The sequence below is a fragment of the Aethalodelphis obliquidens genome, unplaced genomic scaffold, assembly GCF_003676395.1.
Source record: "Aethalodelphis obliquidens isolate GAN/ISIS:26980383/991018 unplaced genomic scaffold, ASM367639v1 scaffold7, whole genome shotgun sequence".
In the NCBI taxonomy this organism is placed as follows: domain Eukaryota; kingdom Metazoa; phylum Chordata; class Mammalia; order Artiodactyla; family Delphinidae; genus Aethalodelphis; species Aethalodelphis obliquidens.
Window position 1 is genome coordinate 50,947,388 of NW_020837951.1, and position 12,685 is coordinate 50,960,072.

General features: G+C 40.0%; 1 protein-coding gene across 2 annotated transcripts in view; it reads left to right on the forward strand.

Annotated features, from left to right (window-relative positions):
* The window catches only part of DOCK8 (dedicator of cytokinesis 8), a 221,983-nt gene that overhangs the window by 160,081 nt on the left and 49,217 nt on the right, over positions 1 to 12,685 (forward strand). For both annotated transcript variants that reach the window (XM_027105744.1, XM_027105745.1), the window contains 3 exons: positions 234 to 347; positions 6,783 to 6,938; positions 8,757 to 8,896. In XM_027105744.1, the coding sequence (XP_026961545.1) occupies positions 234 to 347; positions 6,783 to 6,938; positions 8,757 to 8,896 (410 nt within the window). The remainder of the gene's footprint in view (positions 1 to 233; positions 348 to 6,782; positions 6,939 to 8,756; positions 8,897 to 12,685) is intronic.

A 12,685-nucleotide genomic window follows, 5' to 3' on the forward strand; every position in this document is an offset into this window, starting at 1 on the left:
AAGTATTAACAGTAGATAAGGAATTACTTCATTCAACACTCATGGCATCAATTAAGTTCTAAATTATATTTGCTATAGTTTTGCAGGGTTACCTGCTTTGCTCAGTATCTTCCAGAGGGACACTGGCTAAAAACATAGGACCTGCCTCTCCCAACTTTCCCATCAGAGACCTGGGAGTTTATGACCAGGGTTTACCACCAAATGATGTGGGTGTTTGTATGTTTGTTTTTAAGGAAATTGAACAGGCGGAAAAGATCAACATCAGCCTGGCTTTCTTCTTGTATGACCTCCTCTCACTCATGGATCGTGGCTTTGTGTTTAACCTCATCAAACATTATTGCAACCAGGTGAGTGTTCCCTCAGACCCAGCCCTGTCGTTCTGGTTCCTTCCCATCTGATGTGATGCTGATTGCCGTGGCATGCTCTTTTGTTCACTGCCAATTTAGGCAACTTGACTCTTGTACATTCTGGGTTTTGTGGTATATTCTTCAAGTCAGTTGTTTTGTGCCATGGACGTCTGTAGACACACTGGTTTGTGTGAATTCCTGAAGCATTTACCAACCCAGCACAGAAGAGCCAGCAAGTTAATCTACGGGAATTGAAATGTGTTAGTGACATGAGTTGCTTTCTTCAATTATTTAACAGAAATTACATGACTGTAGCATTCAGTCTTTGACCAGGTATAGAACTGAAAATATGAGGTCTCTTTTCTCCTATCAGGGTAATTAAATTGTAGTTGTGAAATTCTGACATTAAAGAACCCTGGTAAAATCAAAGAGACTGAATTTGACCTGGCACGAAGCAAATACTGTCCTCTGGTGTATCTGTGGAGGATTGGTTCCAGGACCCCTCCCAGCTCCCCCAAGGATACCAAAATTCATGGATGCTCAAGTCCCTTCTATAAAATAGCATAGTATTGGCAAATAATTTACACACATCCTCCCACATACTTTAACTCATCTCTGGATTACTTATAATATCAAGTATAATGTAAATTCTATATAACTAGTCGCCAGTACAAATTCAAGGTTTGCTTTTTGGAATTCTCTGGATTTTTTTTTTTCTGAGTAGTTTTCAATTCTCAGTTGGTTGTACGCATGGATACAGAAACTGTGGATACAGAGGGCCGACCGTATTTTATAATCCAGGAGCATCTTATCAGTGCCCCAGATTTTTCAAATGGAATTCTTCTTTTGTTCTCTATCCTCCTCATACTGTCCCAACAATAGAAATGTAAGTAGCAGTTATTATTGCTGCTGCTCCTTTCCTTCCATATTCCTACGTTAGGACCACCACCACTATCCTTGCCACTAACATCACTACCCGCCACCACTGTCTTCACTACCACCAGTATCACCACCCACCACCTCCACCATCACCATCACTGTCACCACCCCGGTTTCTTCCACCCCTGGACAAAGCACTGTGTTAAGCACTTTATAGAAATTGTATCATTTGATCCTTGCAAGGTGTCATTGTCAACATTTTGCAGATTATAAGGCTGAAATTTAGAGGAGTTATGTAACTTCTCCAGGGAAGAAAGAGCCATGGCTACCTAACTCGAGGTACAGTAGGTTAATTACTCTGCACCTTAGATAAGTCATTAAATTTCTTATCTAGGAAATTAGTGACCTTAGATAAGTCATTACATTTCTATGGGTCTCATTTCCTCATCTGTAAAATAAAAGGATCTCCTCTCCCCAGTAAAAAGACCATGACTATTCTAAAGACACTCCTAACACGGAAGATGACTTATACAAAGCGAATCCTAAGGAAACATCAGAAGTCCCAGAGCACCAACATCTTGTGCAGCCTGACCTCCTGACCCTGCATTGATCTTCTGTCCCTATCCCACCAGATTGGAGTGGTGGAGGAGTGTGCCATTTCGCTTTGCCATCCCCCTCAGGTGTTTAGGATGGCAGGTCACTGGATGAATTGCAAATATAAATTAATATGTTTTTCAAAACTTGAAGTTGAATATATGGAAAGGAGATACTGGAACACCACTATAAGCCCAGGGTTAGCCTCTGTTAAAGAAAAAATTTATGCATGCCACGTGGTAATCTGTAAGGCAGACTTTATTCAGGACCATCGTGATAGCGTAGGGACCACTGCACCACAGTTTTTCAGTAGGGGAGAGAGATTGTGTTCAACTCTGAATACAACAGGAAAAATACCAATTTATAGCCAAGGAACAGGGTAGGAATAGTCAGTGGATGAAAAATTACTAAGAGGAAACATCAGGGGTAAAGGAAGAATTCTGGCCAAACTAACCTAACAGGATTTTGCTGAAGGCAGGCCAGGTGATCATATACCACCTGGGGGATGGTGAGGGATGAGGAATTTGGTCAGATCTCAAGAGTGATCACATATTAAGGGTGAGAGATTCTGGCTAAACTGACTTAGCAAGATCCTTGTGAAAACTGGGCCACCGAGGCTACTGCTTTGGGTCCTGACCTTTGCAAAGGATGTTTTGGGAACTGCACTTTACTCTTTCCTAAACATTGCTAAAATTATTTTTGAAATTTCTGTCTTCATGGAAGTTTCAAGGGACTTATGAAAGATGGCCACAACGTGGTCTTCTTTCAAATGCAAATATCTTGTGCTTTCATAGAAAATATAAACAGACCAATCACAAGCACTGAAATTGAAACTGTGATTAGAAATCTTCCAACAAACAAAAGCCCAGGACCAGATGGCTTCACAGGCAAATTCTATCAAACATTTAGAGAAGAGCTAACACCTATCCTTCTCAAACTCTTCCAAAATATAGCAGAGGGAGGAACACTCCCAAACTCATTCTATGAGGCCACCATCACCCTGACACCAAAACCAGACAGAGATGTCACAAAAAAAGAAAACTACAGACCAATGTAACTGATGAACATAGATGCAAAAATCCTCAACAAAATTCTAGCAAACAGAATCCAGCAGCACATTAGAAGGATCATACACCATGATCAAGTGGGGTTTATCCCAGGAATGCAAGGATTCTTCAATATACGCAGATCAATCAATGTGATACACCATATTAACAAACTGAAGACTAAAAACCATATGATCATCTCAATAGATGCAGAAAAAGCTTTTGACAAAATTCAACACCCATTGACGATAAAAACCCTCCAGAAAGTAGGAATAGAGAGAACTTACCTCAACATAATAAAGGCCATGTATGACAAGGCCATATATGACAAACCCACAGTCAACATCATTCTCAATGGTGAAAAACTGAAACCATTTCCACTAAGATCAGGAATAAGACAAGGTTGCCCACTCTCACCACTATTATTCAACATAGTTTTGGAAGTTTTAGCCACAGCAATCAGAGAATAAAAAGAAATAAAAGGAATCCAAATCGGAAAAGAAGAAGTAAAACTGTCACTGTTTGCAGATGACATGATACTATACATAGAAAATCCTAAAGATGCTACCAGAAAACTACTAGAGCTAATCAATGAATTTGGTAAAGTAGCAGGATAGAAAATTAATGCACAGAATTCTCTTGCATTCCTATACACTAATGATGAAAAATCTGCAAGTGAAATTAAGGAAACACTCCCGTTTACCATAGCAACAAAATGAATAACACACCTAGGAATAAACCTACCTAAGGAGACAAAAGACCTGTATGCAGAAAACTATAAGACACTGATGAAAGAAATTATAGATGATACAAACAGATGGAGAGATATACCATGTTCTTGGATTGGAAGAATCAACATTGTGAAAACGACTATACTGCCCAAAGCAATCTACAGATTCAGTGCAATCCCTCTCAAACTACCAATGTCATTTTTCACAGAACTAGAACAAAAAATTTCACAATTTGTATGGAAACACAAAAGACCCCGAATAGCCAAAGCAATCTTGAGAAAGAAAAACGTAGCTGTGGGAATCAGGCTCTCTGCCTTCAGACTATACTACAAAGCTACAGTAATCAAGACAGTATGGTACTGGCACAAAAACAGAAATATAGATCAATGGATAGAAATAGGATAGAAAGCCCAGAGAGAAACCCATGCACATATGATCACATTATCTTTGATAAACGAGGCAAGAATATACAATGGAGAAAAGACAGCCTCTTCAATAAGTGGTGCTGGAAAAACTGGACAGCTACATGTAAAAGAATAAAATTAGAGCACTCTCTAACACCATACACAAAAATAAACTCAAAATGGATTAAAGACCTAAATGTAAGGCCAGACACTATAAAACTCTTAGAGGAAAGCATAGACAGAACACTCTATGACATAAATCACAGCAAGATCCTTTTTGACCCATCTCCTAGAGAAATGGAAATAAAAACAAAAATAAACAAATGGGACCTAATGAAAGTTAAAAGCTTTTGCACAGCAAAGGAAACCATAAACAAGACGAAAAGACGACCCTCAGAATGGGAGAAAATATTTGCAAACAAAGCAACTGACAAAGGATTAATCTCCAAAATATACAGGCAGTTTATACAGCTCAATATCAAAAAAACAAACAACCCAATCCAGAAATCGGCAGAAGACCTAAGTAGACATTTCTCCAAAGAAGATATATAGATTGCCAACAAACACATGAAAGAATGCTCAACATCACTAGTCATTAGAGAAATGCAAATCAAAACTACAATGAGGTATCACACCACTCAGAATGGCCATCATCAAAAAATCTAGAAACAATAAATGCTGGAGAGGGTGTGGAGAAAAGGGAACCCTCTTGCACTGTTGGTGGGAATGTAAATTGATACAGCCACTATGGAGAACAGTATGGAGGTTCCTCAAAAAACTAAAAATAGAACTACCATATGACCCAGCAATCCCACTGCTGGCAATACACCCTGAGAAAACCATAATTCAAAAAGAGTCATGTGCCAAAATGTTCATTGCAGCTGTATTTACAATAGCCAGGAGATGGAAGCAACCTAAGTGCCCATCGACAGATGAATGGATAAAGAAAATCTGGCACATATATACAATGGAATATTACTCAGCCATAAAAAGAAACGAAATTGAGTTATTTGTAATGAGGTGGATGGACCTAGAGACTGTCATACAGAGTGAAGTAAGTCAGAAAGAGAAAAACAAATACTGTATGCTAACACATATATATGGAATCTAAAAAAAAAGAAAAAAAAAGGTCATGAAGAACCTAGGGGAAGGATGGGAATAAAGATGCAGACCTACTAGAGAATGGACTTGAGGACACGGGGAGGGGGAAGGGTAAGCTGGGACAAAGTGAGAGAGTGGCATGGTCATATATCCACTACCAAATAGAAAACAGCTAGTGGGAAGCAGCCACATAGCACAGGAAGATCAGCTCGGCGCTTTGTGTCCACCTAGAGGGATGGGATAGGGAGGGTGGGAGGGAGATACAAGAGGGAGGAAATATGGGGATGTATGTATATGTATAGCTGATTCACTTTGTTATACAGCAGAAACTAACACACCATTGTAAAGCAATTATACTCCAATAAAGATGTTAAAACAATAATTTAAATAAAAGATCTAAAACAGGCTTATTCAAATGTAAAAAAAAAAAAAAAAAATCTTGTGCTTTCAAATTCTATTAGCTGGCTTGACCCAACAACTTTGTGAGTGGCCATTAAGTGATGGGCATAAGACCGAGTTGTAATCAGTTCAATTTGCCGGTGTTCCCATTGGTCCAAAATCAGCCAGTAATGCACATTGACAAGAGTACGGGTTCTGGTAAATGTTTTTACAGAGAAGTATATATTCTGTTTTCTTCTATAATACATAATGGTATTCATTTGTTTCCAGTAACTGTCTAACTGCAGATTCTATAGGCAAAATGCCATAACACAATGGCTTTTCCTAAAATGACTGAAAATATGTGCTCATTTAAATTGTATAGTTTATAAAACTGCTCTTAAAGTGCATGAAGAGGAAGCATGGCCATGTGTAAGGATGAGATGCTTGGTTTCCTGTGCTGCAGCAGCAGAGTATTTATAATGATATATTGAGAGGTAGAAGGTCCATCAAGACCCTCCTTTCCTTGCTTTGCCTTAAGGGAAGCTGTCTCTGAGTCACAGCCCATAGAGTCTCGGTCCTTCAATTGTCAACCTACCTGAGGGAAGCAAGAGATCTCTTCCAGACTGTCACCTTTGCCAGCTTTTCATTGCTTATTTCAGGGTTGGTTTGTTTAAGGGAAGATTTTTCCTGGAAACTCTTCCAGCTTTCTCTTTCTTTCTCCTCCACTTCCTCCTCTCCCACTCTGGGGCAAACTCCTTGGTTGTTACGCAGGGACTACATACTTAGATTCTAAGTAATTTGATGCCTTCATCTAGGGAACTGGTTTGAGAACTTCCCAGGGGGACCTTTAATTAGAAACCACAAAAGAACACTTGTGGCGTTGAAGTCATCCAGTCCTATTCCATTAGTTTTGTGTGACCCCATGTAGGGTCAACTCTTTTCATTTAGTTTCTCAGACACAGTGGGATTTTTGTGAAATTATATCGTGTTACACTGAAGACATACCTCCAGATTATTTTTAACACAGGCTTGCCACGGTCTTAGAGATTTGACGGGTGGGAGTCGCAGTAAGCATCCTCATTTCAGACAGCTGTTAGACTAGAATCATTAAAGGGAACAGTAATGGATGAAAATTTACTGGGCCTCCCGGTAATGCAGAGTTTGACATCTGTTGCCCTGTCCCATTCGTTTTTATTCGATTGATTGCCTTAATCTGGGGAGAAAGGATATTTTTGTGTCTGTCAACCTCAACTCCATTCACCTTAAACACCTCTTTTCTCTCCTCATTTTTCTTCCCAGCTGTCAGCCAAGCTCAACAACCTTCCAATGCTCATTTCCATGAGGCTAGAGTTCCTGAGAATTCTCTGCAGCCACGAACATTACCTCAATCTGAACCTCTTCTTTATGAATACTGATACTGCTCCAGCGTCTCCCTGTCCCTCCATATCTTCCCAGGTAATCGGCTAACTGAAAAAATTGTTTAAGCTATTTCATTGAAATAGCTTAGTTTAGTCATTTATTCCTGTAAAGATTGGTCTTCTTAATTAGAAGAAAAATTGAGCTATTCAAGCCAGATCAGTTGATCCAGATGCACACAAGTATGCCCATAGTTGTGCCATCTGACTAATCATTTACAAGCTACGTGATTGTCTTCTTCCTAAGTCCAAGGATCCCTGCTGAGGTCAAGTAGAGCAAAAGGAATCCATGTGCACTACGAAAAATATGTAATTCATAGAAAAGTCACAGATCTTCCTTTTGTCTGAAAGTCATCTTTCCACTCTAGCTTGACAGTCTCCTTTGCTCACTTCCCTTTTCCTAAACCTCAACACCATAAAATTTAAGAAATGACAGCTTCCTTTATATTGATTCCCAAATGATCTAGTAGTGGTTTTTAACATGGATATTATATCTTTGAACGACCCTAGAACTTTCTGCTGTTTCTGCTTTAGAATGGAATTCGGCATGAGATGATTCCTCCTTGAATCATATTCCAGATAATTTAGCTCTTGAAACACTAAAAAGATCTCATTGTAAACTAATCAATGTTCTGTTTTATAGAGAGTGTATTTCCAACAAGTCTTTTTCTTCATCAGCCCAGAAGAGTAACAGTTGTATTAAAATTTAGAGAGGAGGCTTTGACTGACATGGCCAATCTTTTTTTGTAGAACAATATTTTGCAGGTTAAGTTTGGTGGGCCCCAGATTCTACAGGATGTTAAGAGGTATTATGCAAATACAGAATTCCAAAGACAAATCCATTTTGAAAACCCTGTGTTAACAGGTTTCTTTGCAGTAGGACATCCAAGTGTCTCTAACTTGTTCATATAAATTATAAATGCCTGTGGGGTAGGAGAGGAAATGGGAGGCTGTGTATGATAAGCAGTGATTCCCAATATGACTGGACTCTGGAAATCTTTTTTTTCCTCCATCGATGATTCGGGGGACTAGTGTCCTCTAGAAAAACTTCAAAGAAATGCTGTTTAATAGGCACATTCCATTTATAGGGAACAAATCAGTAGCTCAGAGCAGCAGGCAAGATTTCTTCTTCTTAGCTTTTCTTTCTGATGCATATTCCTTGAATACTAGCCCAAAGGAGAAGGCTTGTCTTAATAATTTTTTAAAACTCTTAGCTATTCATGCCAAATGACATGATCCAGATGTGCACTGCATGACCATCTTCCTGTGAACTGGGAAAGAGCTCACTGACAAGCAGCTGTTCCAGACGTGCCAGCTCTGCCCTGGGTCCTCTCCCACATTCCCCTTCTGACTGCCCCAGCCTCACCAAACCGGAAAGGCTTTCCAGAGACATTTTGGATTCTCCTAGTGACATATAAAGTATGACCCCAAGATAAGAACACAGGAATTGCCCAGGACTGGTCAATCTGACCCTTCCCTGCCTGACGCTGCTTCTGGTTTCCAGGCCAGCAAAATTCAGAGAATGTATGTAAGCCATCTTCAGAAGTGTAACAGGAGCCTTAAATAAAGGGGGCAGTTGGTTACAGAGGAATCACCTGCTCACAGCCATAGCACTGGTTAGAGTCCCCATTTCCCTGTCCAGATATGATCCTAGGATTTCAATCCTCTTTGCTGGGAACGCAGAGTGAACGCTCTAAGTCTCAGTTTCTTCATCTGTCACATGGGGACACAAGTGGTACCTGCTTCACTGCATCGTGCCTACAGAGCCTGGCCATAGCATGTGCTCAATAAACACTAGCCATCATGATTTTAATTCCAGTTCTTGTCACTCATAGAACTGCTCCTTGCATTTCTGTAGAACTCCAGCTCCTGCTCCAGTTTCCAGGACCAGAAGATTGCCAGCATGTTTGATCTGACACCAGAGTACCGCCAGCAGCACTTCCTCGCTGGGCTTCTCTTTACCGAGCTGGCCGCTGCCCTGGATGCCGAAGGGGAAGGGTATGTTTCAGACATTTATAATGGAACACAAAGGAAAAACAAAAAGCTGCTCCTTACTAAAGTTTGCAGTTCAGCCTCTCTTGCTTGGCGAAGATCTCCGCCATTCACCAGTTCCAAAGAGTAGAAGCAGACACGTTTAGAGAAAATGCTGCTATAGGAATGTGGAAAGGCACGGGGTAGGGAGAGAAACCATAAAATAGCTCTTTTCAACCTCCTATTCTTTGAGAGGAAGTTTCCAATTCTACTAGGTTTCCAGGGATGCTGATTTGTGAGCTCCTTAGAAGCAGGAGCACTGTTTTTAGTGCGTGCCTTGGGTGATGTGTGCGCACAGAGGCAGCAGCCAGGTGCCGTTTGGATCAGTGCTAACAAAGGAAGTGGCCACTGATGAGAAGATAGTTGCCCCGTGTCCAGATTAGGTTTCTTGCAAAAAGACCTTCCCAGTCTAAGAGAGATGCCACAGGTCCAGGGCTTACACGTTCTTTCACTGCTTATACACCTGATCACCTGTAGGCACGTGGCAATATCTGGACTTGAAGTCAATGAACTGGGACTTCTGTTCTTTCCTTCTTTTCCTCTGCTCCATAAGCCCAAAGGATCAGACCTGACTGGACAGAAGCAGACGATGCCTTCCACAATACTACACGTTCCATTCAGCAATTACTGAATGCCTGCCATGGGGCAGACATAGTTGAGTGTTGGAATATATCAGAGATATTTCAATGCACAAAACAGACAAAATCCCTTGCCCCCAGAGAGCTCACCATTCAGGGGCTCAAATCCAAGGAGCCTTAGGATTGGAAAATAATTTACGTTCAGCCCTTTTGGTGTTCACATGAGGCCCACAGAACTGAAGGAACTTGCCAAAAGTTACATAGCACAGCCAAGTCTAGAGCCATGGTCTGAGAGTCCCTCTTCGGGGCCCACCCTCCTATACCACATCACCTCCCTGCCTGGGAACCTACTCCTACAATGCCTATGTTCTTCCTTCCTCTGCTAAATGAGGACACTGGAATAGAGTACGCTGACTAACGGCAGCATGGCTGTATGTTATAGATTCTTGTCTGATTGGAAACTCTCAGGTTCTCTCGAAGTGCTTATAATTTTGTGGCAAAAACAGGACATCCTTGTATGAAACAATTGCAGGAGCACAAGATGGTGTAACTTCAATAACAAATGTGTCCTAAGCGCTTTGCCCATCCTGATATTGCCTAAGTGAATGTAGGTCTCTGTCGCCCAGCAGGTCGTTGTGGGAAGTCTGATGTTCTTAGCTCAGAATTCTGCCTCCTTCCAGAAATTCAGGTGTCAAGTGTATCCTTAGAGAGCTTCATTTTCCACGGCTTCAGTTTCATCGTCTTCTCTCAACCCTAACTAAACTCCTCTCAATTTTCTCAATAGAACTTTCTACTCTGTAGCTAACATGAATTTCCACAGCAACACAAAGTGTCCTGACAAATATGCTGAAAGGCGCTGAGAAGGAGGCTTACGCACAAAGAAAATTGCCTTCATACACACACACACACACACACACACGCACACACGCACACACACACGCATGCTTCGTCTTAATTGTCCTTTAATAGCATGGATTTACGTGATTTCTAAAAGTGCTCTTTAGTATTTACATAAACGGTACTTTCTATTTTCCATTTCTCTTCTAGTGAAATGTCTAAGGAAACAGCCTTTACATCTGTTTTGATTCCTCCTAAAATTGTTGCTGTTATTTTAAATACTAGCAACAGAGTAGAGTATGTTCAGAAGCCATGATGTGATTATGTTCAATCAGGTAGGTACATTCTTCACACGTATACACACACACAAATACACACAAGGTACCTTTTCTACCCCCCCCAGAGGAAACTAATTAAGAGTGCCACTCCTTTGGCGACACAGTAATCCCTGATCGCGGTGTTGTCGGTTACTCTCCTGGAGAGTCATTAAAAATACCATCACGGACTTTACCATGTGGGTGAAAATCTCAGAAACATCTTATCCTTTGACAATATTTCCTTTTGATCAGTACTTCCTTTTGCTGCCAATGTAATTAGTAGACTCACCAACACCTGCCCATATGAGGCGCAAGGCCAGTGGGACACATCTCAGTACCTGAACTCCTGAAAAGGAGCCACAGGTCTAGTTTCTAATGGATCTCTCTGGAGCCCCCCTTACCTGGGGGTAGCCACAAACATCCACATATCATTAAATCCGTAGTGGTTTTCCAGAATGTGGAAATTATCTAGCATCTTTGTGTTATGCTACCAAATGTTTAAAGAATTAATTCCAATCCTTCACACACTCTTCCAAAAAAATAGAAGAGGAGAGAACACGTCCCAGCTCATCCTATAAAAGCAGCATTACCCTGATGGCAAAAGCAGACAAAAACATCAGGAGAGAACTGCAGACAAATATGAATATTGATATAAATATCCTCAAAAAATACTGGCAGACTGCACCCAACAACATATAAAAAGGATTGTACACCATGGCTAGGTAGGATTTATCCCAGGAATGCAAGATTGGTTTAGCATCCGAAAATCAATTGATGTAATACATTATATGAGGAGAATAAAGGATAAAACCCACTCAGTCAGCTCAATAGGTGAATAAATACTGAGTGAAGTAAGTCAGACAGAGAAAGAGAAATATCATATGATATCGCTTATATGCAAAATCTAAAAAGAAATGATACAAATGAACTTATTTACAAAACAGAAACAGACTCCCAGACTTAGAGAACCAACTTGTGGTTACTAGGGGGGAAGGGTTGGGGGAAGGGATAGCTGGGGAGTTTGGGATTGACATGTACACACTGCTATATTTAAAATGGATAACCAACAAGGACCTACTATATAGCACAGGGAACTCTGCTCAATATTATGCAATGACCTAAATGGGAAAAGAATTTGAAAAAGAATAGACATACATGTATAAGTATAACTGAATCACTTTGCTGTACACCTGAAACTATCACAACATTGTTAATCAACTATACTCCAATATAAAATTAAAAGTTTGAAAAAAAGCATTTGACAAAATCCGTTAACTCTTCCTGAAAAAAGACACTTCACACACCCTTTAGGAATATATGAGAATTTCCCCAACCTGATAAAGGCATCTGTGAAAAACCCACAGCTAACATCATACTTATTGGTGAAAAACTGAATACTTTCTTTCTAAGGTCAGGAGCAAGACAAGCATGTCCACTCTTGCTTCTTCTATTCAACATTGTACTGGAAGTTCTACTCAGAGAAGTTAGACAAAAAAATGAAATAAAAGGCATCCATATCAGAAAGGAAGAAGTAAAGCTATCTCTATTCACAGATGACATGATTTATTTATAGAAAATCCTAAAGAACCCACTAAAAGAACTATTAAAGGTAATAAGCGACTCACGGACTTAGAGAATGAACTTATGGTTACCAGGGGGAAGGGTGGGAGGGAGGGATAGACTGGGAGTTTGGGATTGACATGTACATACTGCTATATTTAAAATAACCAACAAGGACCTACTGTTAAAAAAAAAAAAAAGGTAATAAGTGAGTTCAGCAGGGTTGCAGGGTATAAGATCAATACACAAAAACTAACTATTTCGATACTCCTGAAATGAACAATATAAAATTAAAAGAAAAATTCCACTTAAAGTAGCATCAAAAGAGTAAAATTCTTAGGAATAAATTTAACAAAAGAAGTACAAGACTTGTACAATGAAAACTACAAAACACTTTAGAAAGAAATAGATCTAAATAAATTGAGAGGCATGACGTATTCATGGATCAGAAAATTTAATGTTGT